Source organism: Balaenoptera ricei, chromosome 3 (assembly GCF_028023285.1).
Source record: "Balaenoptera ricei isolate mBalRic1 chromosome 3, mBalRic1.hap2, whole genome shotgun sequence".
Classification (NCBI taxonomy): Eukaryota; Metazoa; Chordata; class Mammalia; order Artiodactyla; family Balaenopteridae; genus Balaenoptera; species Balaenoptera ricei.
Window position 1 is genome coordinate 89,574,262 of NC_082641.1, and position 28,000 is coordinate 89,602,261.

Sequence of the window (28,000 nt, forward strand, 5' to 3'; positions counted from 1 at the left end):
AAGAATATGGAGTCTATGGATATTACTGCCAGAGCGCATTGGAGTATTTGCTTCTTCCAAGTGATAAAGCACCTCCTCTCTTAGTGATGAGGGTGAATTCCAGATGCACATTATGTCATAAATCTCCTAACTAGAGATAGTGGAAGCATAGGTATATACTCCAAAATATTACCTAAAAGTTTCAGGATGATGTCAGTAAAAACAACACTCAAAATAAATATTAAGATAAAATCCCCAAATGTTAATAATCTGTCAACTATATTGAATATTTGTTTAGCTTACCTAAGTCATCTAGTTATTGCTTAGCTTGCCCGTTAACTTAGAATTGCCCATTTCTTTTTGTCTTTGTTAAAGTAAGTATAACTGATATTACCTTTGAAAGTTAAACAAATTTCTTGTTACATTCCGTGAGTAGACTCTGCAAACAAATATATATATATGTGGGAGACTTGGAGTAAAGATAGAAAGAGGTAATATCAGACAGATTTGCACTCTGTTAAAGAGTACTTGGTAAGGACAAGAGGGTCGGGAAGGTCTAGAGGAGAGGCATCCTTTGGGATTCTAAGTCTTTGGGAAGATCAGGATACACATACGATAAAGTGTTGCAGCAGATGCTGCCAGTGCAGTGCTCATATTGTTTGGACCTTTCACTGCAGGATTTTTTTCATTTAGTTGCCTTCTGTCCAAGGGTATGAAAACTGGGGAGTTCATGAAATATTAAAATCCCATCACGTAGTGCTGGGAAACCTGGACAGTTACATGTAAAACAATGAAATTAGAACATTCCCTCACATCACATACAAAAATAAAGACCTAAATGTAAGACATGACACCATAGAACTCCTAGAAGAGAACATAGGTTGAACACTCTGACATAAATTGTAGCAATATTTTCTTAAATCATTCTCTAAAGGCAAAAGAAATTAAAGCAAAACTAAACAAATGGGACCTAATCAAACTTAAAAGCTTTTGCTCAACAAAGGAAACCATCAGCAAATCCAAAAGACAACCCATGGAATGGGAGACAATATTTGAAAATGATGCAGCCCACAAAGGATTAATATCCAAAATATACAGACAACTCATACAACTCAGTATCAAAAAGACAACCCAATCAAAAAATGGGCAGAAAACCTAAACAGACATTTTTACTCCAAAGAAGACATACAGATGGCTGACAGGCACATGAAAAGATGCTCCACTTCTCTAATTATTAGTGAAATGCAAATCAAAACAACAGTGAGGTAGCACCTCACACCAGTCAGAATGACTATTGTTAAAAAGTCTACAAATAATAAATGTTGGAGAGGATGTGGAAAAAAGGTAATCCTTGTACACTGTTGGTGCAGCCACTATGGAAAACAGCATGGAGGTTCCTTAAAAAACTAAAAATAGAGCTACCATATGATCCAGCAATTCCACTCCTGGTCGTATATCCTGAAAAAATAAAAACTCTAATTCAAAAAGATACATGCACCCCAATGTTGATAACAGCACTGTTTATAATAGCCAAGACATGGAAACAACCCAAGTGCCTATCACAGATGACTGGCTTAAGAAGTGGTATATACACACAATGGAATATTTCTCAGCCATAAAAAGAATGAAATATTGCCATTTGCTGCAGTGTTGGTGGTCGTAGAATATTATGCTTAGTGAAACAACTCAGAGAAAGACATACTATAGATATTACTTATATGTGGAATCTAAAATAATACACAAATGAATGTATACACAAAACAGAAACTGACTCACAGGCATAGAAAACAAACTTATGGTTACCAAAGGGGAGAGGAAGGGAGCAGGGAGGGACAGATTAGGAACACGGGATTAACAGATACAAACTACTATACATAAAATAGATAAGCATCAAGGATTTACTGTATAGCACAGGGAATTATACCCAGTACCTTGTAATAACCTATAAGGCAATATAATCTGCACTGTGCTGTACAGCTGAAACTAACACACTATTGTCAACTATTCTTCAATAAAAACAATCCAGTATTAGACTCGTTTACCTGTATAGTTTAGCAACATTTTTGCCCTCCTGTGTCACAGAGGAATTTTGATATAAATATTTGATGCTACAAAAATGCAAATAACTCTAATAAAGATAAGAAGTAACCTATAGAAAAAATTACTTCAACACTTTTATTTCTTACATTCTAGTCTCTCATATCTACTTGTAATGCAGTAATTTACTGAGTTTTTTAATGTACCACTAAAGCACTGACATATCATTAGAGTAATAATTATGCAGTTCCTGTTTACTATTAGTCTTAAAGCTCTTTATGTTAAACTACATTCATGAAGATTACCCATGGTTTTTTTATTTTTCATCAGTAAGAAGAAATACTTGTAAATTTTGAGAAACTCCTAGTTGTTTATTTACTGGGTTATTATGGTTGTATGGTTATGTGAATTTTATGTTTGACCTAAAATTTTGACAACAGTCTTAATTACTTAAGGTCTGTTATTTAAGTTGTAAAAAAATAAGGATATCAAGTATTAACATTAGCTCTACACTACCTGCATCTTCTACTTATCATATCACTGACAAGATTCATCACAAAATCATCTTTCAACAAAGTTGCCCATAAAAATACAGAAAACAAACATTTCAATTATAAAAACCTCCCTTAGAAAACTGGGATGTATTCAAAAGTTCAGTAAAAAGTCTTTTAAATCAGTTGGGAATGTTTATGTCCTGCCACATTTTTCTTCTTGAAAATACACTGTTTCCCTACTAATAATTTTCAAATGAATTGTTACGTTTTAGAAACAGAAAAAAAAAAACTATTCCCTATATCATACTTGATGATTCAACGAATATACAGTGCTAAGATATTAGTAAAATAATCTTAGTAATGAAGGAAAAGTTTGAAGATTGTAATATTGTTTCCTTTATTTGTGAACATGAAAGCAGAAAGGTAGTGTGAGATGTACATACATTTCAGAAAACTAAGTAGATCACAATATATTGTTCATTATAATTTAACTATCATGTGCTCTCAGATATAGTTAATGACCACTACATATATTTCAGAAATGTCTGGAAGTCACTTCACATGAAAAAATGATGGAAGGAATGCTAGACATTTAACGTCGGAAAACGTTGCCTTCAGGAGGATGTGCTTTTCGTCTTCAAACGTATAATTCCCTGTTAGGTAGTAGACAGAGGATCCTTTGTGTTCCTAGTACTAAACCAACTGATTAAAAGTTAAATATAATAAAATCCTTGTAAGAATTAGAATAATTCAAAATTAAATTGGCTTCGTTAATGAAATAGAGTGTTCTTCATTACTGGGTGTTTTAGTGATTTCTTAATTGCTTAAAGTCATAATTCTCATCTGCTGTGAGTAGCAGTGTTTGATAAAGATTTGTTGAAGGAGTGGATAACTAAACTGATGAATGGATGGATGGCCTATCACTGTTGGGGCAGAAGGGTGGACTAGATCACCTCTGAAATCTAGATTGGCGTCCTTGCCAATCTATATTTCTTTGGTGTTTTTATTCCAGTAGAGTCGGAGAAGTATATTCAATAGCAGGAATGGGCTATAGTGATTCTCCTCAAGAGAGGAGCAGTATTCCTAGCATACTAGACAAGTATTCAAAGACTTAAAGGATATCCAAGATTGTGGTAAGGTTTTATAGGTACTAGTGGTAGAAGCACAAGCCTGGGAATCAAGAAATCTTCATTGCTTTAACAAATTAAAAAAAAAAACTTTTGAATTTCTATTAATACCAACTAATTAAATATTTCTCATTGTTTAGCTTGCTTTACTTTTAGAATTGCTGGTTGTTCCTTGTCTTTATTAAAGTTGGTAAAACTGGCGTTACCTTTGAAGTTTAAACAAATTTCTCCCTACATTCAGTGGGTAGTTTGGACTCGGCAGCATTTGCTAACACAAGTATGGAGGCCAAAGATTTTCAGGAAGAGAATACAAATAAACTTGACACATCCTAAAACCTTGACTGAGAAATGTTGAGAAATGTTGCCATGACAACCATGTTTTGTACTTAAAGCTACCCATGGAAATAAGTGATGATCTACACTCCCAATATAGGCTTCTAAATTGGGACTTGGATGACAACTTACAATGTAGTTAGAAAATAGGTTGAAGTTCTGGGAGGTGAGCAAACTGGAATCAATGTTATTGCCGTGGAGATGGTCGGCAGGAGGTGTGTAACGATTATGCAAGGTGCACTTTAGGCAGAATTCCCATATCTTCCAGCTGAGTTGCCGCAAGCCCATATGTTCTTTGCTCAAGATGATTCAATTCTCAAAGCTGCTTCATTGACCTTCCTGGTCTATAACTCAAATGAAAAACCTTTTTGCAATCGATTATGTTACATATAACAGTCAAAAGTCTCAATGAGACTTTATATATGTGAAAATTTTTACCTCTAGGGTAGTTCTACAGTTTGGCATGAATTGGCTCTCTGGTAACATAACGCTCATTTATCATATATTGTTGGTAAATATCTAAGATTTTAAATATTAATGGTACTTATTCAGGTTACAGATAGTATGTCCTATATTTGACCCTTCTTTTTAATTACCTGACATAATATACTTATATGTATTATTCAGGCTCAGAAAATTATTATACTACTGAGTTTCATTTTAAATGTAATATTCTTTACCACACTGAAGAGACCAGTGAAAGGCAAGGAAGAATGTGTTGGAATAGTGGGCCAAAAGACAAAAGATCAAGGTTCTTATCTCAACTCTGAAACTTAGTACCTGTGTGATCACAGTCAGGATTTTATCTTCTCAAGGCCTTGGTTTTCAATGTGAAGTGGAGATAATGCATTTCCTGTCAATCTAATGGGGGTTCTTCTGAGATTTAGCAAGCAAGTGTATGTGGGAACATGTTAAAAATGTGTCCCCAGCTTTTCTTTACAAAAGTTTGGATTTCAGACAAGTGATAATACTTACTTTCCTTTGCCTGTACTATGGTGGGCTGACTTTAAATCTACTCTTAAGCAGTTTTAGAAAATATTCTGATCAGTTGATGAAACGCAGAAATTCCTTTTTTTTTTTTTTTTTTTTTTTTTTGCCACACTGCTCGGCTTGTGGGATCTTAGTTCCCGACAAGGGATTGAACCCGGGCCCTCGGCAGTGAACGCACCAAGTCCTAACTACTGGACCACCAGGGAATTCCCCAGAAATGCATAGTTTTAAAAAATGTATTAAGGCCTTAGAGTTGTCTTCCATTCCCCCCTTTAAAAATTAGTTGTCCAGTTTAGCCCAAATAATTTGATGTTTCAAAATGTTATTTTTTTCATTTTCAGAGATAACTGATAAATGGGGGAAGTATATGTTTCTTTCACCATGGTAATGATGTGTTAATATTCATGAATTAAGGAGTGGAGTCCTAATGTCAAGAACATTTGAAGAGTCTAAATCAAGATTTTTGTAGCTTCAACATCAGACAAATTTAATCGTTAGTTTTGGACATAGGTTTGTGGATATTCCTATATGGTCACAAATCACTAGCAAGCAGATGAAACAGTAAAACTGTCAACTCTATTCATTATGGTTTTAATGCGTATTTTTATGTCTGTTTTACTTCTATTGACTTATACTTTAGTACAACTTTTATTTTCATTCAGTTGATCTGTGAAACCAGGGAAGATGCTGCCATTCCTGTTTCTTGGAGGCAATCTGCCTCCATTCTTTCTGTTCCTTCTCCAGATTCAAGAAGGTTGTACAAATCTCCTTGCTCCTCTATAGAAAAAAGAGTAAAGATAAAGCCAAGAGTATGTGGTATAATCTCTGTAGGAGATACCAGGTCTGGGACAGTTGTTAAGGAGTGAACTGCAGCTCTTTCTGGCAACCCTTCTGAGTGTGACTTTGCTTTGGAGCAAAGGGGAAAAGAAGAGAGGTCAATAAAGATGGTGGGGAAGACAAGGATCCAGGCTCCTTCTGCAACTCTCCATTCTCCAAACTCCTTGTTACTTAATGTCCCTATTCCCTAACCTTACCTTTGAATTATCTTCTGATGTAGTCTCTGCTTGTTTGCTTTTTGTTCCCTTGACATAAATTTATGTAAGAGTTGGACCTCCTTTTGTTACCATATCCATCATTGCCTGAGCCAGAGGCATAGTGTTTGGTGAAGCTTTAGTATCATCATGTAACTAAAGTTGCTTGTCTTTCTCAATCACTCAGCAGCCTCAGTAGGAGTATTTCGTTTATTGTCTAAGGGAGGAGTTGCGTAGTTCCCCTCTTCAGAGCATGTGTTAAATGCTACTGCCTTTTTCCAATTTGACAGTTTGGAGTTTGCCCCGCTATCCACATTTCTACAAAATTGCAGTTATCAAATTGCCACTGAATCCCCTTTGGGTATTTTGTCCCTCCCTCTTACAGATGGAGTCACAAATCTAAATTCTGAGGCTCTAGGCTCCTTCTCTGTGATCTTCATTTTAGCTAAAACAGATCAAGAGCAACCTTATTCTTAACTGACTCCTCTTCAATTTTAGGGTTTTTGGTTATGCAGTTAGTCCTCTTCCCAGCCTTGTCTTCTCCCGGACTAATCAGTGGAAAGGTTATTTTTGTGACTTCAAATCAGGAGTGACCCCTAGCCATTCTGGCAGTAGTAAGCATTCCACATCCCGTTTAATATCCCATTTCTCCCCTTACACCTCTTCCCTGACAATAGCACCACTCATCTTTCCCCCAGGTAACACCATAGTCGTTATTTAAATTACAAGAGTTAGGGGTCCTTTCAATATCTCATCCTGTCACCAACTGTAAACAAGCATAAAAGATCTGAGAGACATCCCAGACACAGGCTCTTCAAGGCACTTTTTTTTTTTAATAGAAATATAGTTGATTTACAGTGTTAGTTTCTTGTATACAGCAAAGTTATTCAACATATATATGTGTGTGTGTATATATATATAAACTTTTACAGATTCTTTTCCATTATAGTTTTTTTGTTTTTTTTTTTTACAAGATACTGCATATAGTTCCCTGTGTTACACACTAGGAACTTTTTGTTTATCTATTTTATTTTATTTATTTATTTATTTTATTTATTTATTTTTGGCTGCGTTGGGTCTTTGTTGCTGTGCGCGGGCTTTCTCTAGTTGCGGCGAGCGGGGGCTACTCTTCCTTGCAGTGCGCGGGCTTCTCATTGCGGTGGCTTCTCTTGTTGCAGAGCACAGGCTCTAGGCGCCCGGGCTTCGGGAGTTGTGGCGCACGGGCTCTGGAGCGCAGGCTCAGTGGTTGTGGCACACGGGCTTAGTTGCTCCGCAGCATGTGAGATCTTCCTGGAGCAGGGCTCGAACCCGTGTCCCCTGCATTGGCAAGCGGATTCTTTTTTTTTTAAATAAATTTATGTATTTATTTATTTAGTTTTGGCTGTGTTGGGTCTTCGTTTCTGCGCGAGGGCTTTCTCCAGTTGCGGCTAGCGGGGGCCACTCCTCATCGCGGTGCGCGGGCCTCTCACTATTGCGGCCTCTCCCGTTGCAGAGCACAGGCTCCAGACGCGCAGGCTCAGTAGTTGTGGCTCACGGGCCCAGCCGCTCCGCGGCATGTGGGATCCTCCCAGACCAGGGCTCGAACCCGTGTCCCCTGCACTGGCAGGCAGACTCTCAACCACTGTGCCACCAGGGAAGCCCCCCCACCTATTTTATATATAGTAATTTGTGTCTGCTAATTCCAAACTCCTAATTTATCCTTCCCCACCCCCTTTCCCCTTTGGTAACCATTAGTTTGTTCTCTATCTGTGAGTCTCTTTCTGTTTTGTAAAGTTCATTTGTATCGTTTTTTTTAGATTGCATATATAAGTGATATCATATGATATTTGTCTTTCCCTGTCTGACTTACTTCACTTAGTATGATAATCTCTAGGTTTATCCATGTTGCTGCAAAAGGCATTATTTCATTCTTTTTATGACTGAGTAATATTCCATTGTATATATATACCACATCTTCTTTATCCATTCATCTATCCATGGGCATTTAGTTTGTTTCCATGTCTTGGCTATTGTAAATAGAAGGCACTTCATTCTAATGGTATGATGTGGCATCTTATTTTGGTTTGTATTTGTATGTCACTGACTAGTGATGTTAAACATCTCTTGATGTACTTATTGTCTATTTGTCCATCCTCTTTTGTTAAGTATTCTACCCAGTTTCTTAAAATTGTGTTGTTTGTCACCTTGTTTTTGAGGTATGCATTCTCTATATGTTTTACATACAAATTATTTGTCAAATATACATATTGCAAAAATGTTCTCCCAGATTGTAGTTGGACTTTTCGTTTTTTCAAAAGAGCCTTTGGAGGAACAAGTGTTTTTAATTTTGATGAATTCCAGTTGTTTCTTTTATGTGCTTTTTGTGTCCTAAGAAATCTTTCTTTACATACTTGGTAATGAAGATATTCTGCTATTTTTTTTTTTCAGGACCTTTATAGTTCTGGCTTTTTATTTAGGTTGAAAGACTTGTCATGGAGAAGGAAAACTTCCTCTACCCTTCTAGGTTCTTCTGGCTGGTCTAAGAATTAAATTGACATGAGACATATTAACAGGAGACTATCGGATCTAATTTTGTACATACAGGAACCCCACAGGCGTGAGAAGTTGAGTTAGAAACGTAAAATGAGGTATATGTGCCATCCTGAGCTAAGGGATAGGATAGGGGCGTGAGGCTTCAGAGAGAAGGAGGGTAATTCACAAATAGGAAGAGCAGTTGTTTAGTAATTGGATATTTGCCCTGTCATACAGATAGGTCATAAAAACTTATTTCTGGTAATAGCTCTTATTATGGGTAATGCCCCCAATTTAAATTCTTTAAGGGAGAAGTAAAGCTTTGCCTTGAGCCCACAGGGTCTCAATTGCCTTTAGCTCAAAATAATCCACATGCTAAAGTAGCACATCTTGGGGAGGCTATTCTGAACCCCTAAAGATTATACATGTAAACCGTTTTTAAAAATCATTGCTGTTCCCTTTGTTGAACAATCAGAGGGTGGTGGTTGAGTGTTTGTCACATGGTGTTTCAGAAGGTAAAGTACTTCAGATGGCTGTCCAAGACATTTTTAAGCCATAGTTAGGGTGGATTCTTACTTCAAGATGTTTGATTACTTGTTACAATTCATTCTATAGCTCATAATTATATTTCAGTCTGTGTAATGGAGGAATACTATACTTTAACATTAAATTTTTTAAAAATCAAGAATAAAATATATCATTCCAGGATTTTCTTTTCTTCTTTATCTCTTTGCTCCATCCCCTCATTTTTCCTTCTCTCCTTTCTCCCCCCACCCCACTTCATTCATTTTTCCTTACTTCTTTTTTTTTTTTTTTTAAATCTAATATGTCTTTCTAACATTACAGTATTGTGTGCTCTCATAGCTGAGACTTTTAGATGATAAAATATTCCCTAAGTACTGATTAGCTCTTGAGATCACATAATGGGATGTTCTTTTATCATGGCATGTTTGCATCACTGATCTTGTGTACCTTGATGATACTGTAATTGATGTTTGTTGCTTTATTATACTACAGGAAATTACTTGGGAAAGATGTGGGACTATATGCAGTGTAACAGACAGCTATAATTCACGACCAGTTGTGGAAAAATTAGCTCTTAGTAATGTAGTTTGGGTATAAAATAATTCTCTATGATCAAGTGAGGATTGGAAATTTTACATTGCAAAATGAGATTCCCTCAGGTACTTATGACACAGTGTTTTTGAAATGACAAATAATAGCATAGCCTAAGCTTTATGGTGGGAGGAGAGTGCATGCTGTGTTCTAGTTACAGGGGTACTATCATTTTGAAGGCTGAGAATTCTGATAGAAGTTTGCTATAATGTAGACCTTAAAAGTTCTATTGTTTGGTAACATTTCTTAAATCTGTTTTATAACCTCTTGAGGTTACAACTTCTTAGTGTGCTGATTATTGAATGGTCTGAATGCAATATCCCTTAGGTCTATTTGCCACTGCCTCAAATGCATCTTACAGGAACTGCATTCTTGCTTGGGCTAAAAAACTGTTCTTTTTCTTTGCCACAGGATAAGAAATGGGTTCTCAATCATGAAGATGTCACATTGGGAGAATTACTGGGCAAGGTATGTAATCCACTGAGCTGAAAAACCAAATCTTGATAGTGATTGTGAACTCTACAGATTCATTTTCTTCAAAGCCTTTCTTATATTCCAGCACACAGCAAGGCACATTCCCCCATGAACCGAGAAGAACACAGTGCCATATCTGTTACAAATACTGTGATGTTCACTGAAATAGAAGTGTGAAAATCTTTGAAAAGTTTAAGAATTATCTTGACTTTTAAGAATATTATATTGTATATTTTCCTCTGAAAGAACTAAAATCCACAATAATTTTATTACAGTGTAGTAAAGCCAAAACTAGTGAGCTGAGATTTGAAAAGAAACTGTGATGTAATAAAAGTTTAAATACTTAATAGTCTTATTCTATTTGTTTCTGGTTATACATGATAGTTCAGAGAAAATGCAGTACTGCTCTTTGGGATTTCAGAATTGTATATAGAATCACAGTATGTGACAACATGGGACATGTTATTTCAATCTGAAAATTATGTGGACAAGGCACATGTTTCAATGTATCTATTTTGTAGCTAGCTCTGTTAGTGGTCAGAGGAGGCAGCTATATATGATGAAAGTCTCTTTCTTCCAACCTGGTTGGGAGTTTCTTCCAACTCATTGGCCATATGAAAGTATATTATAACTAATAATGATGGCCGACATTTAATAATCAAATGGGCTATTTGAAAATTTGTTATTTGTTTATAACTGAGTTCCAATAGATAAATATTAACTTCTTTGTCGATGACTTAATTAGTGATGTTTGAATTGAGTTGAGGTTCATAATGCAATGTAAAAAAATAGTATAAAATCCAGATAGCTAGGGAAAACTATCACTCATACATTTCTGAGTGATCAGTACTAGAATTTAAGGCTCAACGTTTCAAGTAAAGAAATAAATGATTATTCATTACTTTTTTTGATTTAAATGTAAACTTGATGAATTGACAAATTTCCCCTAGTTTTTAGTCCTGATGTGTGTTGAGAAAGTAAATCCCTGTTGAAACAATCTACTTTGCAGGATTCTTACTATTTTAAAATATCTTTTCCAAATAGAAGCATTAAATTGCTATTGGAAAACAGTTTCTATTGACTGCTAATACTTATTTAGTAAGTAAATTCTAAAGAATTTCAAGCTACAAGCAGTAGCTGGTATGTTTATTTCCTCTGTGATGTGGCCATAACTCTTAAGGAAATATTTCTTCTTTCTCATTACTTTAGGTAACTCAGTAGCAGTGATTGGGCTAAAAATTATTACAAAAGTAAATTAATTTCCATGAAAATACAATTAAATAATAAGTTATAAAATTAAACCAGTTACTGAAAATAGTGTGTTGAGAAGAGCAGATTTTTCAGTTCTAAGGAAAAAATACTTTCAGTTAAAGAGAGATGTTTCAATTATCTTTGTTTAATATGTGATACATGGTATTTCACATATTAGGAGGAATTTTAGCCTTTAGGTCCTCAATAAGGTTATTTCAAAGAATAATTGTTTTCAATGACAAGGCAGTAGCATGATATCAGCTTTAATAAATTTTATCATTTTTAGTAAAACACTTCAACTTTAGAGACACTATATAGCTTAATTTCAGCAAATATATTTGAGTTGAAAAATGTCGTTTAATATTTTCATTACCTATTCTGAATATTTATAGTATACTGCATGAAAATGCATGAGAAAAATAATTAGCCATGGTTCTTATACTTTGGAATTTAGTAGTAGTATAAGGTTGAGATGGGAACTCTGTTTTTGAGCACTGTATTTCTATAGACTGTACTTGATATATAATTGGTATTCAAAAATATTCATTCCTCAAATATTTACTGAATGCCTTCTGTGTGCCAGGCACTCTTCTAGGTTCCTGGGATACATCCGTGAACAAAGCAGACAAATATCCTTACCCTTAATGAAGCTCATATTCTATCTAGCAGGGAAAGACAGGAAAACAATAAACTTAATAAACTTAATAATAAGAACACTTCATAATGTTAAAGGGTGCTAAATCCTGTGAAAATATAAGGAATTTAGGAGTGCTATTGGACTGCTATTGGTTGGACTTGCAATTTTTAATGGGGGAATCCAGGTAATAAGCCTTATTAAGATTGTTTCTTTCCAATGAAAACCTGGGGAGGAGGGATTTAGCCATGTGGTCAAGTGAGGAATAGGGTTTTAGACAGAGGGAGTACCAATGCAAATTACATTTGATGAGCAGGAGAGACAGTTTGCCTATAACCCAGTAAACAAGGAATAATAGGATAGGGCAGCAAGTCAGTGAGGTGGTGAGAGTATAGATCGTGTAGAGCCATGTAGATCACCGTAATTATCAATACTTTGGCTTTAAATATGTGTGAAAAGGTAAGCTAGAGAATGATTTTGAGTAGAGGAGTGGCATGATCTTACTTTCTACAGAGTCCACTCTGGCTACTGTGTTGAGAATAGGCTGAGTTGGAAGGTTAGGAAGCTATTGTACTTACCTAACTAAAGATGATGGTTGCTGGATCAGAGGGGATGGCAGTGGAGGTGGTGAGAAGTGGTGAGTTTGGATTTGTTTTTAAGGTTGAACCAACTAAATATCCTGATGCTCTCTGTGGGGCATGGGACAAAGAGGGCAGTTGGCATAGGTGTAGCAGGTTTGGGGGGAATGAGATTAGGAGTTTGGGATGTAAATATTAAGGTTTGTCTGTTAGACTTCAAACTGGAGATGTTGAGAAAATGGTTGGGTATTAAGTCTGGAGTTTGGAAAAGAGGTGTGGATCAAAAGTACAAATTTGGTAGTTGTCACTTACTTATTTGCTGGTTTATTTAGATGAGTTCAGCAATGGAGTGAGTCTAGATAGAGAAGAGAAGAGAGAGATTGAGCCCTGGTCACGTCAAAATCAAGAGGCTGGAGAGATGAGAAGCAAGATGATTGAGGTTGAGAAAGAGCAATCTCCTGGAAGGCAGGAAACCAGGAGATAGGATGCCTTAGAAGCCAAGAGAAGAAAGTATATGAAGGAGGAGAGAGTGATCAGTGGTGGCAAGTGCTGCTGAGAGGTCAAATGAGATGATGACTGAGCACCATTGACTTTAACAGTAAAGAGATCCCTAGTGACTTGGCTGAGCACTTTCTTTAGAATGCTTTATGTGAAAGCCAAACTGAAATATATTTAAGGGAGAATGGGAGGAGAGGAATTAGAGATAGCAAGGATGTAACTCTTTGAAGTTTTGCTACTTCATGTAACCAACTACATGTGGTGGTAGTTTCAGAAGGAATGATTTGTGTGTTGTTGGTTAATCTGAGAGAGGCAGCATGCTGGTTTGCAGTTGGCAATATGTAGTGAAAAATTCAAGATTTTGGAAAGAGATGAGAATTGCTGAAATAATATCATCAAGTAGGTAAGAGGGGATGGAATTTAATTTACAATGGAGGATTGACTTTAATAGAAGCACAGTAGTTCATTTTTATAACAGCAAGGAAGATTGGTAGGAGGGTAAATGTGGGACTGAGAGTCTGGAAGTTCTCTTTATATTGCTTCAATTTTCTCAATAAATTGAGCAAGGTTATTAACTAAGAATGAGGGTGTGGGGAAGGTATGGGAGCTTTAAGAGGAAAGTCGAAGCGGGGGGAATAGTTAATTGGAAGAATGAGAGTGTGAATGGTCTAGGGAATTGTAATATAATTATTGAGCAGTATTAAGGCCCCCCTAGAGGTTTGTGTTCATGAATTTAAAGTGAAACTAGTCAACATCATTGTGGATTTTCTCCAGCCACATTTAGCTGCATAGGAACAGAGTAGGCCGTGTTGCATTTAATCTGGGTTGTGGATTTGATGAGGGAGTTCTACAGATGAATAGGAACAGAGAAGTTGAGAGTATGTAGTAAACAGTTGTTATAATTATTGGGCATGGAATTTAAGCTGAATAAGGAAGAAAGCGAGGCTGTTAGGGGGTTATGGACAATAAAAAGTAATAGGGTCTGAAGATTTGGAGGTTCCTATAGGGTCAAAGGATTCTGAGTCCGAATACTAGAGGAAGTAAGCTAGAAAAATAGAAGCCAGCCAGAAGATGGGATGAATGAAGTAGGTATTACAGAGGAGTTGCATTATTGGTGATGGCAAAGTTTAAGGTATGATCATAGAAAATAGGTTGGAACATGGATCATTGGAAGAGGGATGGTCACGTAACAGAGTTTGAAGTGTTGGAAGGATCTTTAAGTGTCTATTGAAATTTTCAAAGTTTTAAGACAAGAGTAACACCGGATACAGTGATCCAGGAGCTCAAATTGTCAACAAATGAGGGAAAATATTTTCAAATTCAATAGCTGCTAGCAACAGTAAGGGGTAGTGGGTATATAATCAAATAATAACATTTCAAAGCTAGGGGTTTTTAGGAAAGCAGAAGGGAAAATGTTTTGAAAGTAGTGACAAGGAGCTCGATGAATCCTGTATTCCATCTCTCAGGTGGTGGGAGAAGCATGGTGTGTGTGTTGGGGGTGCGGGTGGGGTCATCACAGTTTTAGAAGGCACAGGAAGCTCACCCACCATTTGAGTGTTCTCAAGTGAGAGCCACGTTTCTGTTAGAACAAGAAGGCGAAGAGAAGGACCAAAGAATAGATCAAGATAAAATTCTGATGATGGACCACAAGTTCCAGAAGGCAACTGGAGGTTTAGGACAGAAGGGAAATAGTTGGAGATAACAGGTTGACGAGGAGTCTGCAGAACCTAATGAGAATTAGAGAGGGGGAAATGAGGACCACCAGGATCTTCTGTGAGGACCAACAGAAACACACAAGAGAAGTAATGAAATTTAGCCTCATGGACTTAAAGCCAGTAGCAGAGATGAAGCTGTGCCTGTTACATGGTAGACAGCATTGGATGTTGTAGGCTTTTTCCTGACCTCTTTGGATGGAGAAGAGGTGGTCTGTGAAGCAGAGTCTTTTTTGCAGTGTTTGAAGATTCCTGACTTGACCACCGTTAACAGAATTGAAGTCTTCTGAGTAATGATTGTTAAATGAATGTTTACAATTTTCAAATGCCTTGTATGTGCCAAGAACAGTTATATAGGACAGAAACCATTAGAAAGGTACAAAGGGGCAATGGGATGATAAGTGTTCAGGAACAAGATGTATAATTTTGGGAAGATCAAGAAAGTCTTCATGAAGGAGGTGGCGTAGAAATGAATTTAAAGATCAGTTAGCATGTTCTCTGATTGGAGGTGAGGGGAAAATGTACAGAAGGCATGGCACATCTTTTGGGATCACTAAGTATTTGAATTTAGGACACATGTAGCAGTCAGAGGCTAAGATGGCTAGACAGAGGCTGAGAAAGGAATGGTAATGGAAGGATAGATATTAAATAAGGCAGTGGTATAATCAAAGTTGTGTCTTGGAGAGATTAATCTGGCAGTGCTGTGGTGGACCGGCTGAAGAGGGTGAGGGACTAAGGATGAGATCAGTTTAGGTGAGAAAAATGAGATCTTGAATCAGGGTAGGCTGTCTGAGGTGCTACGAGGAAGACAAAAGTGTTCCACAGGAAGAATCTGAATGCTTGTAGAGAGTAATGGCCCTAGTAAATGAAAAGGTAATTTAGTCAGGAAATGTCTTCTAGTGAATAAAATGTTAAGTTTCAGACAAGGTGAGTTTTAAGTGCTTCAGAATCATTCAGATAAATAGAGGCCCAGCAGTAATTGTGTGTACTAATACCTTCTCTCAGCTCTAAATGATGTGATAATTGTGGGAAGGAAAAAAACCTTGAATAACAGGGAAGGATATAAAGCTCAAATTTTTCTTTTTCTAGTTTGTGATGAATGTGCACTGTGTTGAAGTTATTGTATGTTTACTTTTCATGTAAGGGTGATCAATCATCGTTTTGAATGAATATTTAAGAGTTGAATATTAGATTTAATAATACTATTCATTACTTAAATATTCAAGTATACTTAAAATATTAAGTAAAATAAGTGTTAAATTAAGCAAATAGTAATTCTTTAATAAATGAATTTATTAAAATACCTATTTTAGTAAATTTAAATGATTAGTAACATAAAATTTATACACCTTGGATCATAGGTTAAGAGTTACATTGAACTTAGAACTCAAACTCATTGATTATCAGACCTCTAGTTTAGTTACTTGTTGCTCAACAATGACAGCATTAAAGCTAATTATAATACAGTGCTTGCACATTATAATTATAGCTATGTAAAAAATACATATGCATACATAGAAAGACTTGAAGAGAATACTCCAAAATAGCTGTTGTGTTAGCTTTATAGATCTTCTCTATATTCTTTTGTTTCATAACTATAATAAAAGTGACTTCAAACTGGAAATAAGGCATTTTAAATCAAAATATGTTCTAGCCATAGAGTAAGGTTAGGAGTTCAGACATTTGATAGAAATGAGCTCATCATGGGTGACACTGGCATTTGGGCAAGCACCTCATTTTCCTTGGTATCTTTCAGGGACTGACAGCCTGCAGCAGTGGCTGTTGACAGTCCTTCATCTGCCTTGGTTCTGTTGCCTCTCATCTAGTGTCTTACTCTCTCACACTCTCGTCCAAGTGACATCTGGCTGTGTGGATCAATACCACCAGTCACCTCACAGAATCTTGGCTTTATTTATTTATTTATTTATTTAACATCTTTATTGGCGTATAATTGCTTTACAATGGTGTGTTAGTTTCTGCTGTAAAACAAAGTGAGTCAGCTATACATATACATATATCCCCATATCCCCTCCCTCTTGCGTCTCCCTCCCACCCACCCTATCCCACCCCTCTAGGTGGTCACAAACTTGGCTTTATTTTTAAACGCCAACCTAATAAAACTTAGAGCTAAGGGGGTGAAGGGAACTAGATGGAGTGAAACTTAGGTACTTCTGACAGCATTAGTTTTTCCTTTTATTCTATTTCAGTTTTTTCCCATTTCCTTTTCAATTCTCCACAACCCTCAGTCCCCCAAATGGTTGGTGTGTTGGGTAGTGTATTTAGAGTATTGGTAAGAGCAACATTCCCAGTCTTTATTTCCACTTAAAACTCTGAATAAAGCTAACAGAGTACTTTGATGAACTCAAAACTCATCATTACATGCTTTCCTTGTATTTTGCAAAGGTTTACGTGGCTGTCTTACACTCCAAACAATAAATATATTTGTATTTTCAGGGAAATTTTGGTGAAGTATTTAAGGGCATATTAAAGGATAAAACTGCTGTTGCTGTTAAAACGTGTAAAGAAGATCTTCCTCAGGAACTGAAAATAAAATTTTTACAAGAAGCCAAGTAAGTTCTCTAAAGTAATGTAAATATGTATTTATAATATAAGTAAGTGATTCATTAAAACGTAAGTTTGAAGATATCGTAAATATGATTTGATGAATTAGAAGTAAGCACTTTCAGGGCCCTCAAAAGTAGGCACTTATTATACAATGTGAAAACAAAAAGTTTCCATATGTTTGAGTTAGACTGCAGGTCAGTTAGACAATCACAGTCAAAAGAACCAGATGCTTTTGAGAACAGTGAGTATTCTTTGAGTCCTTGAAAAATATTGCAGTATTTTGTGCTTTTATCACACATGCATATACACATATGCATATATGCAGTGTTGTGATTGTCCTTATACTAAAAATATTACTGTATTCTATATATAAAATCCATAATTTAGACATATATTTAGGTATATAATTACATCTTTCCTACCCTCCTTAGATATTATTGCTTGATTCTTTATTCCCAGCTGTTAGCTTTATTTTCTGAGAATCTCAAATTCTTCAGCTCATTGCATTGTTTCTTTTCTAACTGATCTTTTAGGATGATTGTCTTCTCTTTTTTCTGTTTTAGCTAGAATTTAATGTTCCAGCTTGCCAGCCCTATGTTGCAAATAGTTTAAACTCTTCTGTTAGTGGTAAAATCTAATATATACAACAAAACACAAAACAAATGGAAAGGGGCTTTGGATAGAGTGAGAATGGACGTATGAATGGGAGATGGATGGATGGATGAGTAGGTGGATAGTTGGGAGGGAGAGAAGGAGAAGGAGGATGTATAGATCCATAGATTGGTGGTATAAAGGAAAGGAAGGAAAGGTGTGTGTGTGTGTGTTGTCTCCATCATGGCATTGTATATAAAATTGAAGTTTTTATAAAGTGCCATGGGAGAACAGAGGACATGGCAATGAAAGAACTAAATCCCGTGGCATAGAGCATCTTGATGTCATTTCTCCATCATCTAAAAATGGATATTTATAGCAATGGATTAAACTAGTTGGGTGCATTTATTAAATATTATCTATGGAATAAAGTTGCAAACCTTTTTCATGTATATTATTAGCAATTCAGAAAAAATATCCTATGATGAATTTAAAGGTATGCTATCAAATTGAAACTTGTAGCCTCATTATTTTAGTTATTCATAGGTATCTTAAGGTATCTTGCTTTCTAATTTGTGAATGTTTTACTGAAAGTTTAATTTCTTCTTCTAAAGTGAGACTGAAATTTTATGTTAAAAATGACAATTACATCCACACAAACTCCCAAGTATCCTTTAACAGATAATAAAGCTATATATTTAGCTATTTAATGTTATTTGGATTCATCCTGGCTGTTTTGTGGAATTTCTTTATTAAGCAGTTTTCAACCTAAGAAATGACATTTTGGATTACAATCATTCTAAAACTTCCTTTCTAATTCCTCATAGAAACTGCAAACTCAGTTATTGACAGAATATTTTCTTTATCTCTAGAATTCTTCCCAGTGTATTTTTTCATTTATTAAACTTTATATGTGTTCAATCGATAACATTTTTCTTAGAGCTATCTCTGCTTTAGTTGTCCATGTACAGCGCACATATAAACTGTTTTATCTTTCTCCAAATGAAGTTAGTTTTTTCATTCTCCTAGAAAGGAAACTGTGTTTTTTCAAATATCAGTGAATTTATAACTATGTCAATAGGATAATATGGAATATCATTTGGTAACAGAAATCATCAGGGTAGACAGTCCTCTGAGGGAATCTAATCTATTTTTAACTCATGCTTGGGATCCTATAGATGAGTCTATGCTACTTTTATAGCTCTCTGAAATTCTGCCTTTATCCAAACTAAAACTTCTCTGCCTCAGCTTAAGTCTTATATTACTCATTGTTTAACCTTCTGCCAGGTTTCTCAAAACTTTTTGAGTTTTTACTATTTTGAAATTGATCATGATCATCAAGAAAGTATGTATTATGAAATCTAATATGAAGTGATTACTCTATAGCATTTATCAATATGAATCGTTCTATTTTTATTTGTTTTAAATGAAGTATATACATAAAATAAAACAAAACAAAAAGATGCTGCCCTAACAGCTTACAGTTTTTGGTCCACTAATACTTTCCAGCTTTTGTGAGGGTGCCTAAAACCAGATACTTTGAAGGGAGTTCTACATATTTTGGACTAAGTAAGTTATTCCTATTTAGCATGGTTATTAGCTATTCAGAGTAGATAATAATTTTTAAATGAATATTTAATTGAATAAAAACTGACTCATTTATATCTATATTTTGCCAAGATTTATCAAGACTTATATACATCCCATTTATCATAATTTGGGTTTGTACTAAACTTTTAAAAATTGTGTTGATTAAAGTGCATTCTACTTGTGCACACTACTCATGATCATAAATTAATGCTTACAACTTAAATGGTAACTATTCTTATACTTCTCTTATCCAGAATTCTCAAGCAATATGATCATCCCAATATTGTCAAACTTATAGGAGTTTGCACACAAAGACAGCCTATCTACATAATTATGGAACTGGTTCCAGGTAATATGATTTTAGAGGTTTCCTCAATGACATTTTAATGTCATGTTTTATTGCTTTTATATGTTCAGTCTCTTTGATTTCTCCTTTAAAGTTTCCAAGGATTTTGTTTAACATTTTCCTGATGACGAAGAGCTTGTATACATACTTGATATTTTTATAGTCTATAATACTTGCTATTTTCTAGAAAGTGTCAGCCAACTTTTTTAAGAGAAGATATATTATTACATTGCAGTTACACATGGAAATTAGTTATATATAATCTTTCTGTGAGAAAGGCTATTTAGATAAATAGTCTACTTAGGTTTACTTTATAATAATGATAGTACTGTCTTATATTTAGTTCATTGTATATCATTTTACAAGTACATTACCACACATCCTTTTGTTTAGTTGTATATAATAATATCATAATGCTTTGGGTCACAAACTATGAGCTTGTTTGATATGTGGACAAAAAAAAGGTAATCTCTCTAGGAATTTGTCCTTTTATTTCTTTCTGGTGACTTTTAACACCTCCAGGTATTTTGGTTAACTACTTTTGCCAACAAACAAGGATAACATCAAACTGATATCGTATTATCTTTAAGTTATTTTTATTGTACATCTTTCTGTTGTAGAAAATATAATCAGAGGTAAAATATGATCTTGATAAGATTTATAAATACAGTATTTAATAACTGAAAAGGATTTGCTTTGTTACCTTAACTATTTATTCATTTTAAAAGGAGAAACTTAAAGGAATATAAAACATTTTTCTAACTTTAATATGCATCACATAAACCTGATATTGTAGATTACCCATTAAAAACTTTCCATATAATTCTTTCATTATTAAAGGATAAATTGGTCCAATTTTACCATGCTGGTTTGATTGCTATTGGAATATTTCTTTATTACCATATAACTGCAGGATTCTTAGATCATAATCATTTTCATCCTCAAGATGGAGATATATATTTGCATGGTTTACACTATTTACGATTTATATCTTAAAGTAGCTTTCATACAATTTTCATACAAAATTTTTAAAACAATTGAATAGCCTATAATTTTAATTAAAATGGGATATTTAAGTATTATAAATACATAAAACATTCACATAATGCAAATGATGCCCCCAGTTACTAAGGGATGTCACTGAGAAACTTAGATTTGAGAGGTAGGACAGACTTGATGAGGAAAAGTCATTTTGGTGTTACTATGACTGATTAAAGGAGCATGGTAACAAATTTCTGATGGCAGGTCCAAACTGAATAAAGCAAAAGATAGCTTTGGAAGAGAGCCAGGGGAGTGTTTATCTGGACACTAAATAGTAACCTTTATTGATATTTTTTTAAAATGATTAAGAATAATAAACTTCATTAGAAAACGTCCTACTCAACAATCTGATCTCACCCCAAAGCTAACTGCTATTTATTTTTTTGTGTTTTTTTCCCCCAGGAAAATATTTAATATAGATACCATGATTTTATGCCAATGTTTTAATTATTCAGAATCTTAACATTGATGATCTTTTTTTCTATTATTAATATAACATGGTTTCATTGTTTCATATTCATCCATATAGTTCTACCTTTTCTTTATAATGGCTACAGAATATTCCATTATATGGCTTTCTATAATTTAAATCGATCTTCTATTTATGGATACTTTGGTTGTTTCCATTTTTATTATTTGGGTTTTTTTTCTTTTTTAAACAGTGCTTGAGTTGGATCTGAGTTTATGTGCATTTCGATTTATGGTTAATGTATTAGTTTTCTATTGCTGCACAACAAATGATCATAACATGGCAGCTTTAAACAATATCCATTTATTACCTCACAGTTGTGTAGGTTAGAAGTCCAGGCAGGCTTTACTGGGGTTCTCTGCTTAGGGTCTCACAAAGCCAAAAATCAGTACATCAAGCTGAGTTCTTGGCTGGAGGCACTGGGGAAGAATCCATTTCCAAACTCCTTCCGGTTGGTGGCAAAGTCTCATTTCTTGCAGTTGAGAAATGGCCTAAGGTTCCGTTTCTTTTCTTGCTGTGAGCCAAGGGCATCTCCCAGCTTCTTAAGGTTTCCTACATTCCTTGCTCTTCAGACCCAGTGTGTCACATCTTTCAAGTGCTTTGAATTTCCCTAACTTCTCCTTCTGTTTTTCATTTTGTTCTGTTTTGTTTTTCAAAAAATACCCTCCACTTTTTTGAAAGGTCTTGTGATTAGATCAGGCTCACCTGGCTAATCTGCCTATCTTTAGGGCAACTGTGCAATATGACAAAACATAATTATGGGATTGATATCTAATCATGTTCACATGTTCCAGGGATTAGGGTGGGACATTACTGGGAGGCCATCTTCAAATTCTGCCTACCACAGTGGACTTTGCTAAATTTTCTTGGAGGTTAGTTGCAGTGTGGGATCTGAAACTACATTGAACTTTTCGTACTCTGTTACATTAGTTCCATTGGTCAATCTTATAAGATGAATGCATGATTTTTGTAGCATCATGCTTTGTCATTTCTCATTTGGAAAACATCAAGTGACCAGGTTATATAGATCTTCCAAACAGTGAAATAATTCATTATACAGTATCAAAAGACCACATTCATTAATGTCATCACTAATCTCACTGGAAAAGTAATAGGAAGTATCAATTTCTTTATAGCAAATGTGTTTTCCAAAATTTTAACTTTCATTGCAATGCTTGGATTTTTTTCCCTGGTAACAAAAACTGTCAGTTTTTTGCCTTGAAGTGTTGGACTTACTTAATTCAATTTTGAGAGAATGTCAAAAATCTAATATTTAATAATCATAATTTGTCAATCTTTTTGAAAACAGATTTATTGATATGTAATTGACATATACTTTATATATGTACACTTTATTGTATTGACATATGTATACACTTGTGAAACCATCAGCACAATCAAAGTAATGAACACATCTATCACCCCCAGATTTTCCCCATGCCTCTTCGTAGTCCCTTCCTCCTCCCCCTCTCAACCCCTGTCCCAGTCAGCCACTAATCTGCTTTCTGTCACTATATATTAGTTTGTGTTTCTTAGAATTTTATATAAATGGAATCATATAGTCTGTACTACTCTTTTCTTTTTTGGATCTAGTTTGTTTCATTCAGCATAATTTTGAGATCCATCCATGTTGTAATGTTTATCGGAAGTTCATTCTTTTTTATTGCTGAGTAGAATAGCATCATATGAATATATCACCGTTGTTATCAACTGTTGATAGACTTTTGGGTTGTTTCCTATTTGGGGCTACTGCCAAGTAAGCTGTTGTGAACATCCATGTATAAGTCTTTGTATGGGTATGTGCTTTCATTTCTCTAAGGAAAATACCTAGGAGTGGAATAAATGAATTAGATAGAATGTATATGTTTAAATTTTTAAGGAATTGCCAAATAGATTTTAAAGTGATTATACTAGTTGGCATTCCCAACAGTAGTTTCTCTACATCTTCATCAACATTTGGTGTGGTCAGTCTTTAGATATTATAATTTTAGGCAGAAGTGTCTTATTGTGGTTTTCGTTGTCTTTCCCAACTGACTAATGATGTGAGCATCTTGTCATGTGCTGATTTACCATTCATATATCTTCTTTGAAGTGTCTATTTAAATAATGTGCCCAATTTTTTAATTGGGTTGTTTTCTTGTAATAAAGTCTCGGTTCTTTATATATTCTGGATACAAGTCCTTTATCAGATGTATCATTTTTAAATATTTTCTCTCAGTTGACTTGTCTTTTCATTCTTTTAATAGTGTCTTTTGAAGAGCAGAAGTTTTTAATTTCAAACTTTAAATTATGTTTTTCTTTTATAGGTCATGTTTTTGATGGTATATCTAAGAAATCTTTGTTGAATCCCAGGTCACAAAGGTTTTCTCCTATGTTTACTTCTACAATTTTTATAGTTTTAGAATTTAGAATTTATAGTTCATTCTATGGTCCATTTCATATGGTTGTGAGAAATGGTTTGAAGTTCATATTTTTGGCATATAGATATTCAGTTGTTCCAGCACCAATGACTCTCCTTTCTCTCCTGATTTTTTTTACCTTCATTTTTTAAAATATATTTATGTGTAGTTTTATTTTTGGACTCTAATTTCTGTCAATCTTTTTGTTTGTCATAATGCCAATACTACACTGCCTTGACCACTGAAGTTTTATAGTAAGTCTTGTATCAGGTAATGTTAGTTGTCTAACTTTGTTCTTTTTTAGAAATGTTTTGGCTGTTAGAAGTCCTTTGCATTTCTCTAGCAATTTTATTATTAGTTTTCCAGTTTCTATATAAAGGGTTGCTAATATTTAGATTCGGATTACATTTACTCTATAGATCAGTTTGGGGTGCATAGACTTCTTAACAATATTGAGTCTTCTGACCCCTCTACATGACATATCTTTCTAGTAAGATAGGTCTTCTTTAATATCCCTCAGCAAGGTTCTGTAGAGTTTAGTGTACAGGACTTTCCATCTTTTGTCAAACTTATCTCTGAGTATTTGATCTTTTGTGATGCTATTGTAAGGGATTTTTTTAAAGAAATATGTTCACTATGGAAGTCACAGAAGATGTGAATAACACTGTCAGTCAACTTGACCTACTGACCTTTATAGGACACTCTACACAACATCACCAGGACATACATTCTTTTCAAGTACACAGAGAATATTTACCAAGATAGATCATATCCTGGGCCATAAAACAAATCTCAATAAATTTATAAGAATTTAAGTTCTATGAACACAACAGAAATAAAACAGAACTCAAGGATAGAACAATATTTGAATAATCTCTAAATATTTGGAAAGTAAACAATGCATAGCTGAGTAACCAATGGGTCAGAGTGGAACTTAGAAAGTATTTTGAACTAAATGGAAAGAAAAAAAAACACAACATCTCCGTATTTATATGATGCCTATTAAGCAGTACTTAGGGAAATAAATATAGCACTAAATGCCTATATTAGAAAAGATGAAAGGACTCAAAATTTTGACCTCAATTTCTACCTTAAAAAAGAGTGCAAATTAACCCAAAATATATAGAAGAAAGGAAAAAAATATAGAAGAAATCAATGGAATCCTTTGAGATTAATAAAGTTGATAAAACCTCTACATAGACTCTTCAGAAAAAAGAAGGCACAAATTACCAATATCAAGAATGAGAGAGGTGACATCATTGTAGAATCTACAGATATTAAAAAAGATATTCATAATATTTCCTTAACTTTATATAAAGAAATTCAACAACTTAGATGAAATGGACAAATTTTCTGAAAGGCAAAAACTACCAAAGCTCATTCAGCCTTCATAACCCCATATCTTTTATAGAATTGGTCATTAAGAAACCATCCTTCAAAGAAAACTCCAGACCTGTATGGCTTCACTGGTGAATTATACCAAAGTTTTAAGAAGAAATACACCAACTCTACACAAATTCTTAGAAAACTGAAAAGGAGAGACTACTTCTCAACTCATTGAGATCATCACCTGATTCTGAAACTAGACAAAAATATTACAGCAAAAGAAAACTACAGACTATATGTCATTATTACATATATAAATTCTGAGCACAATTTTAATGAAGCAAATGCAGCAGTAGGTAAAAATACATCATGATCAAGTGGAATTTATCCTAGGACTACCAGCTGATTTAACTTTCAAATATCAATCAATGTAATTCATATTAATAAAATTTAAAACTACATAATCATTTCAATAAATGAAGAAAAATCATTTGGCAGAATCCAACATTAATTCCTGTTAAGAATTCTCTGAAAATGAGGAATAGAAGAGAATATCCTCAGCATGAGTGGCTCCTAAGAAAGACATGCTCCTAATATGACATCATATTTAATGGCAAATGACTGAATACTTTGCTCATTTATATCAGAAATAAGACAAATATGCCTACATTTACCACTTAAACACTATACTAGATGTTCTAGCTTCTAGGACAATACAGCAAAAAATAAAGCAAGAAAAAGTAAATAAAAATCACCTTTTAATATGTTTAAGGTATTTTTCACCTTTGCCACAATATTTCTTTGCCAGTGTTTGAAATCAAAATGCTAGCTACTATACTAATATAAAAGACATTATAGCATTCTATGGTAAAACCACTATAGCACTTAAAAATAAATGATTGGTTTTTTTCTTTTAAACATTTTTAAAGTAATTTAAGATAACACATAGTCTTTAGTGATTTTTTCTCTTCAGACACAGCTTCAAAATCTCTAGTATTGAACCACTTATAATCTAACATTCTAATGTTACGAAACCTGGGCCAAAATAGCAAGTTCAAAAACAATGAGCTCATAATTTTGACATTTTCAAGTTAAGACCTGATAAGAAACTCTTCCTATTCTCTCAATTTATTGTTGTTTAAGCCTTATGCATCTTTTCCTTTCTCATCAGTGAACATGTTTACATACCAGAATATAAAGATAAATGAGGCAAACACCATAAGGTTCCTTGTAAAAATATATATATATATATTTCCACAATAAGATGAAAAGCTGATAAATACATGGTTATCAAAAGCATAGGAGAGATTTATCCCAGGTGCAAGCCAGTTTCAACATTTGAGAATTTGTTAATGTAATCCGTCACATCAGTAGGCTAAAAGAAAAAGGTGATCATATCAATAGATGCAGACAAAACATTTAACAAAATCCAACACCCCTTCATGAAACAATTTTAAAAACTCAGAAAACTTGAGGAACTTGCTCAGTTTGTTTTTAAAAAAATCTATAAAAACCCTACAGCTAACATTATAGTTAATGGTGAGAGACTTGAAGCTTTCCCACTAAGATCAAAAACCAAGGCACAGATGACCCTCTGACCATTCCTTTTCAACATCTTACTCAAAGTCCTAGCTAACATAATAAGGCAAAAGGAACAAAAGTTGTACTGATTGGGAAGGAAGAAATAAAACTCTTTGTTTGTAGAAGACAGTTAGGCAGTTTCTTATAAAAAGTAAGCATACTTTTACCGTGCAATCCAACAATCACATTCTTTAGTATTTACCCAAAGGAGTTCAAAACTTACATCCACACAAAACCTGCACAAGGATGTTTATAGTAGCTTCATTCATAATGCCAAAACTTGGAAGCAACCAAGATGCTCTGCACTAGGTGAGTGGATAAACAAACTATGGTACATCCAAACAATGGAATATTATTCAGCACTCGAAAGAAATAAAATATTAAGCCATGAAAATTCATAGAGGGAACTTAAATATATATTGCTAAGTAAAGGAAGCCAATCTGAAAAGGCTACGTACTTTATGATTTCAACTCTGGCATTTTGGAAAAAGGAGAACCACGGAGACAGTTAAAAAAAAAAATTTCAGTGGCTGCCAAGGGTTATGGAAGAGGGAGGTATGAATAGGTAGAGCACAGAGGATTTTTATAGGATATTTAAGCTACCATGTATGACATAATAGTAGATACATGTCCTTTTACATTTTTTCAAACACATAGAACGTACAACACCAAGAATGAAACTTTATGTAAACTATGGACTTTGGGTGATAATGATGTGTCAATATAGGTTCATCTGTTGTAACAAATATAACAAATTCTAGCAAGGGATTTGATAATACAGGAAGCTCTCTAGTAAGGAGCAGGGATTATATGGGAAATCTCTGTATCTTCCTCTCAATTTTTTTTGTGAATCGAAAACTGCTCTCAAAAGTCTTAAATTTTTTTTTTAACATAAATGAAATAGACTTGGCTGTCTTTGAGTAAGTTTAAGCTCTGTCTCCCTCACTCCTCCATTTAGATCCTCCTTCCCTCCCATTTTTTTTTTTTTTTTGACTGCATTGGGTCTTCGTTGCTGCGCGCGGGCTTTCTCTATTTGCGGCGAGTGGGGGCTACTCTTCGTTGTGGTGCGCGGGCTTCTCCTTGCGGTGGCTTCTCTTGTTGCGGAGCACGGGCTCTAGGCGCGCAGGCTTCAGTAGTTGTGGCTCGCGGGCTATAGAGCGCAGGCTCAGTAGCTGTGGCGCACGGGCTTAGTTGCCCTGCGGCATGTGGGATCTTCCCGGACCAGGACTTGAACCCGTATCCCCTGCATTGGCAGGAGGATTGTTAACCACTGCGCCACCAGGGAAGCCCCCTTTCCTCCCATTGTAGCATTCAGTGTCATACGTGC

At 34.7% G+C, this 28,000-nt stretch overlaps 1 protein-coding gene across 7 annotated transcripts in view; it reads left to right on the forward strand.

Annotated features, from left to right (window-relative positions):
• The window catches only part of FER (FER tyrosine kinase), a 462,877-nt gene that overhangs the window by 294,835 nt on the left and 140,042 nt on the right, over positions 1-28,000 (forward strand). For all 7 annotated transcript variants that reach the window (XM_059916864.1, XM_059916866.1, XM_059916867.1 and 4 more), the window contains 3 exons: positions 10,030-10,086; positions 17,220-17,335; positions 19,766-19,860. In XM_059916864.1, coding sequence (XP_059772847.1) covers positions 10,030-10,086; positions 17,220-17,335; positions 19,766-19,860 — 268 coding nt within the window. The remainder of the gene's footprint in view (positions 1-10,029; positions 10,087-17,219; positions 17,336-19,765; positions 19,861-28,000) is intronic.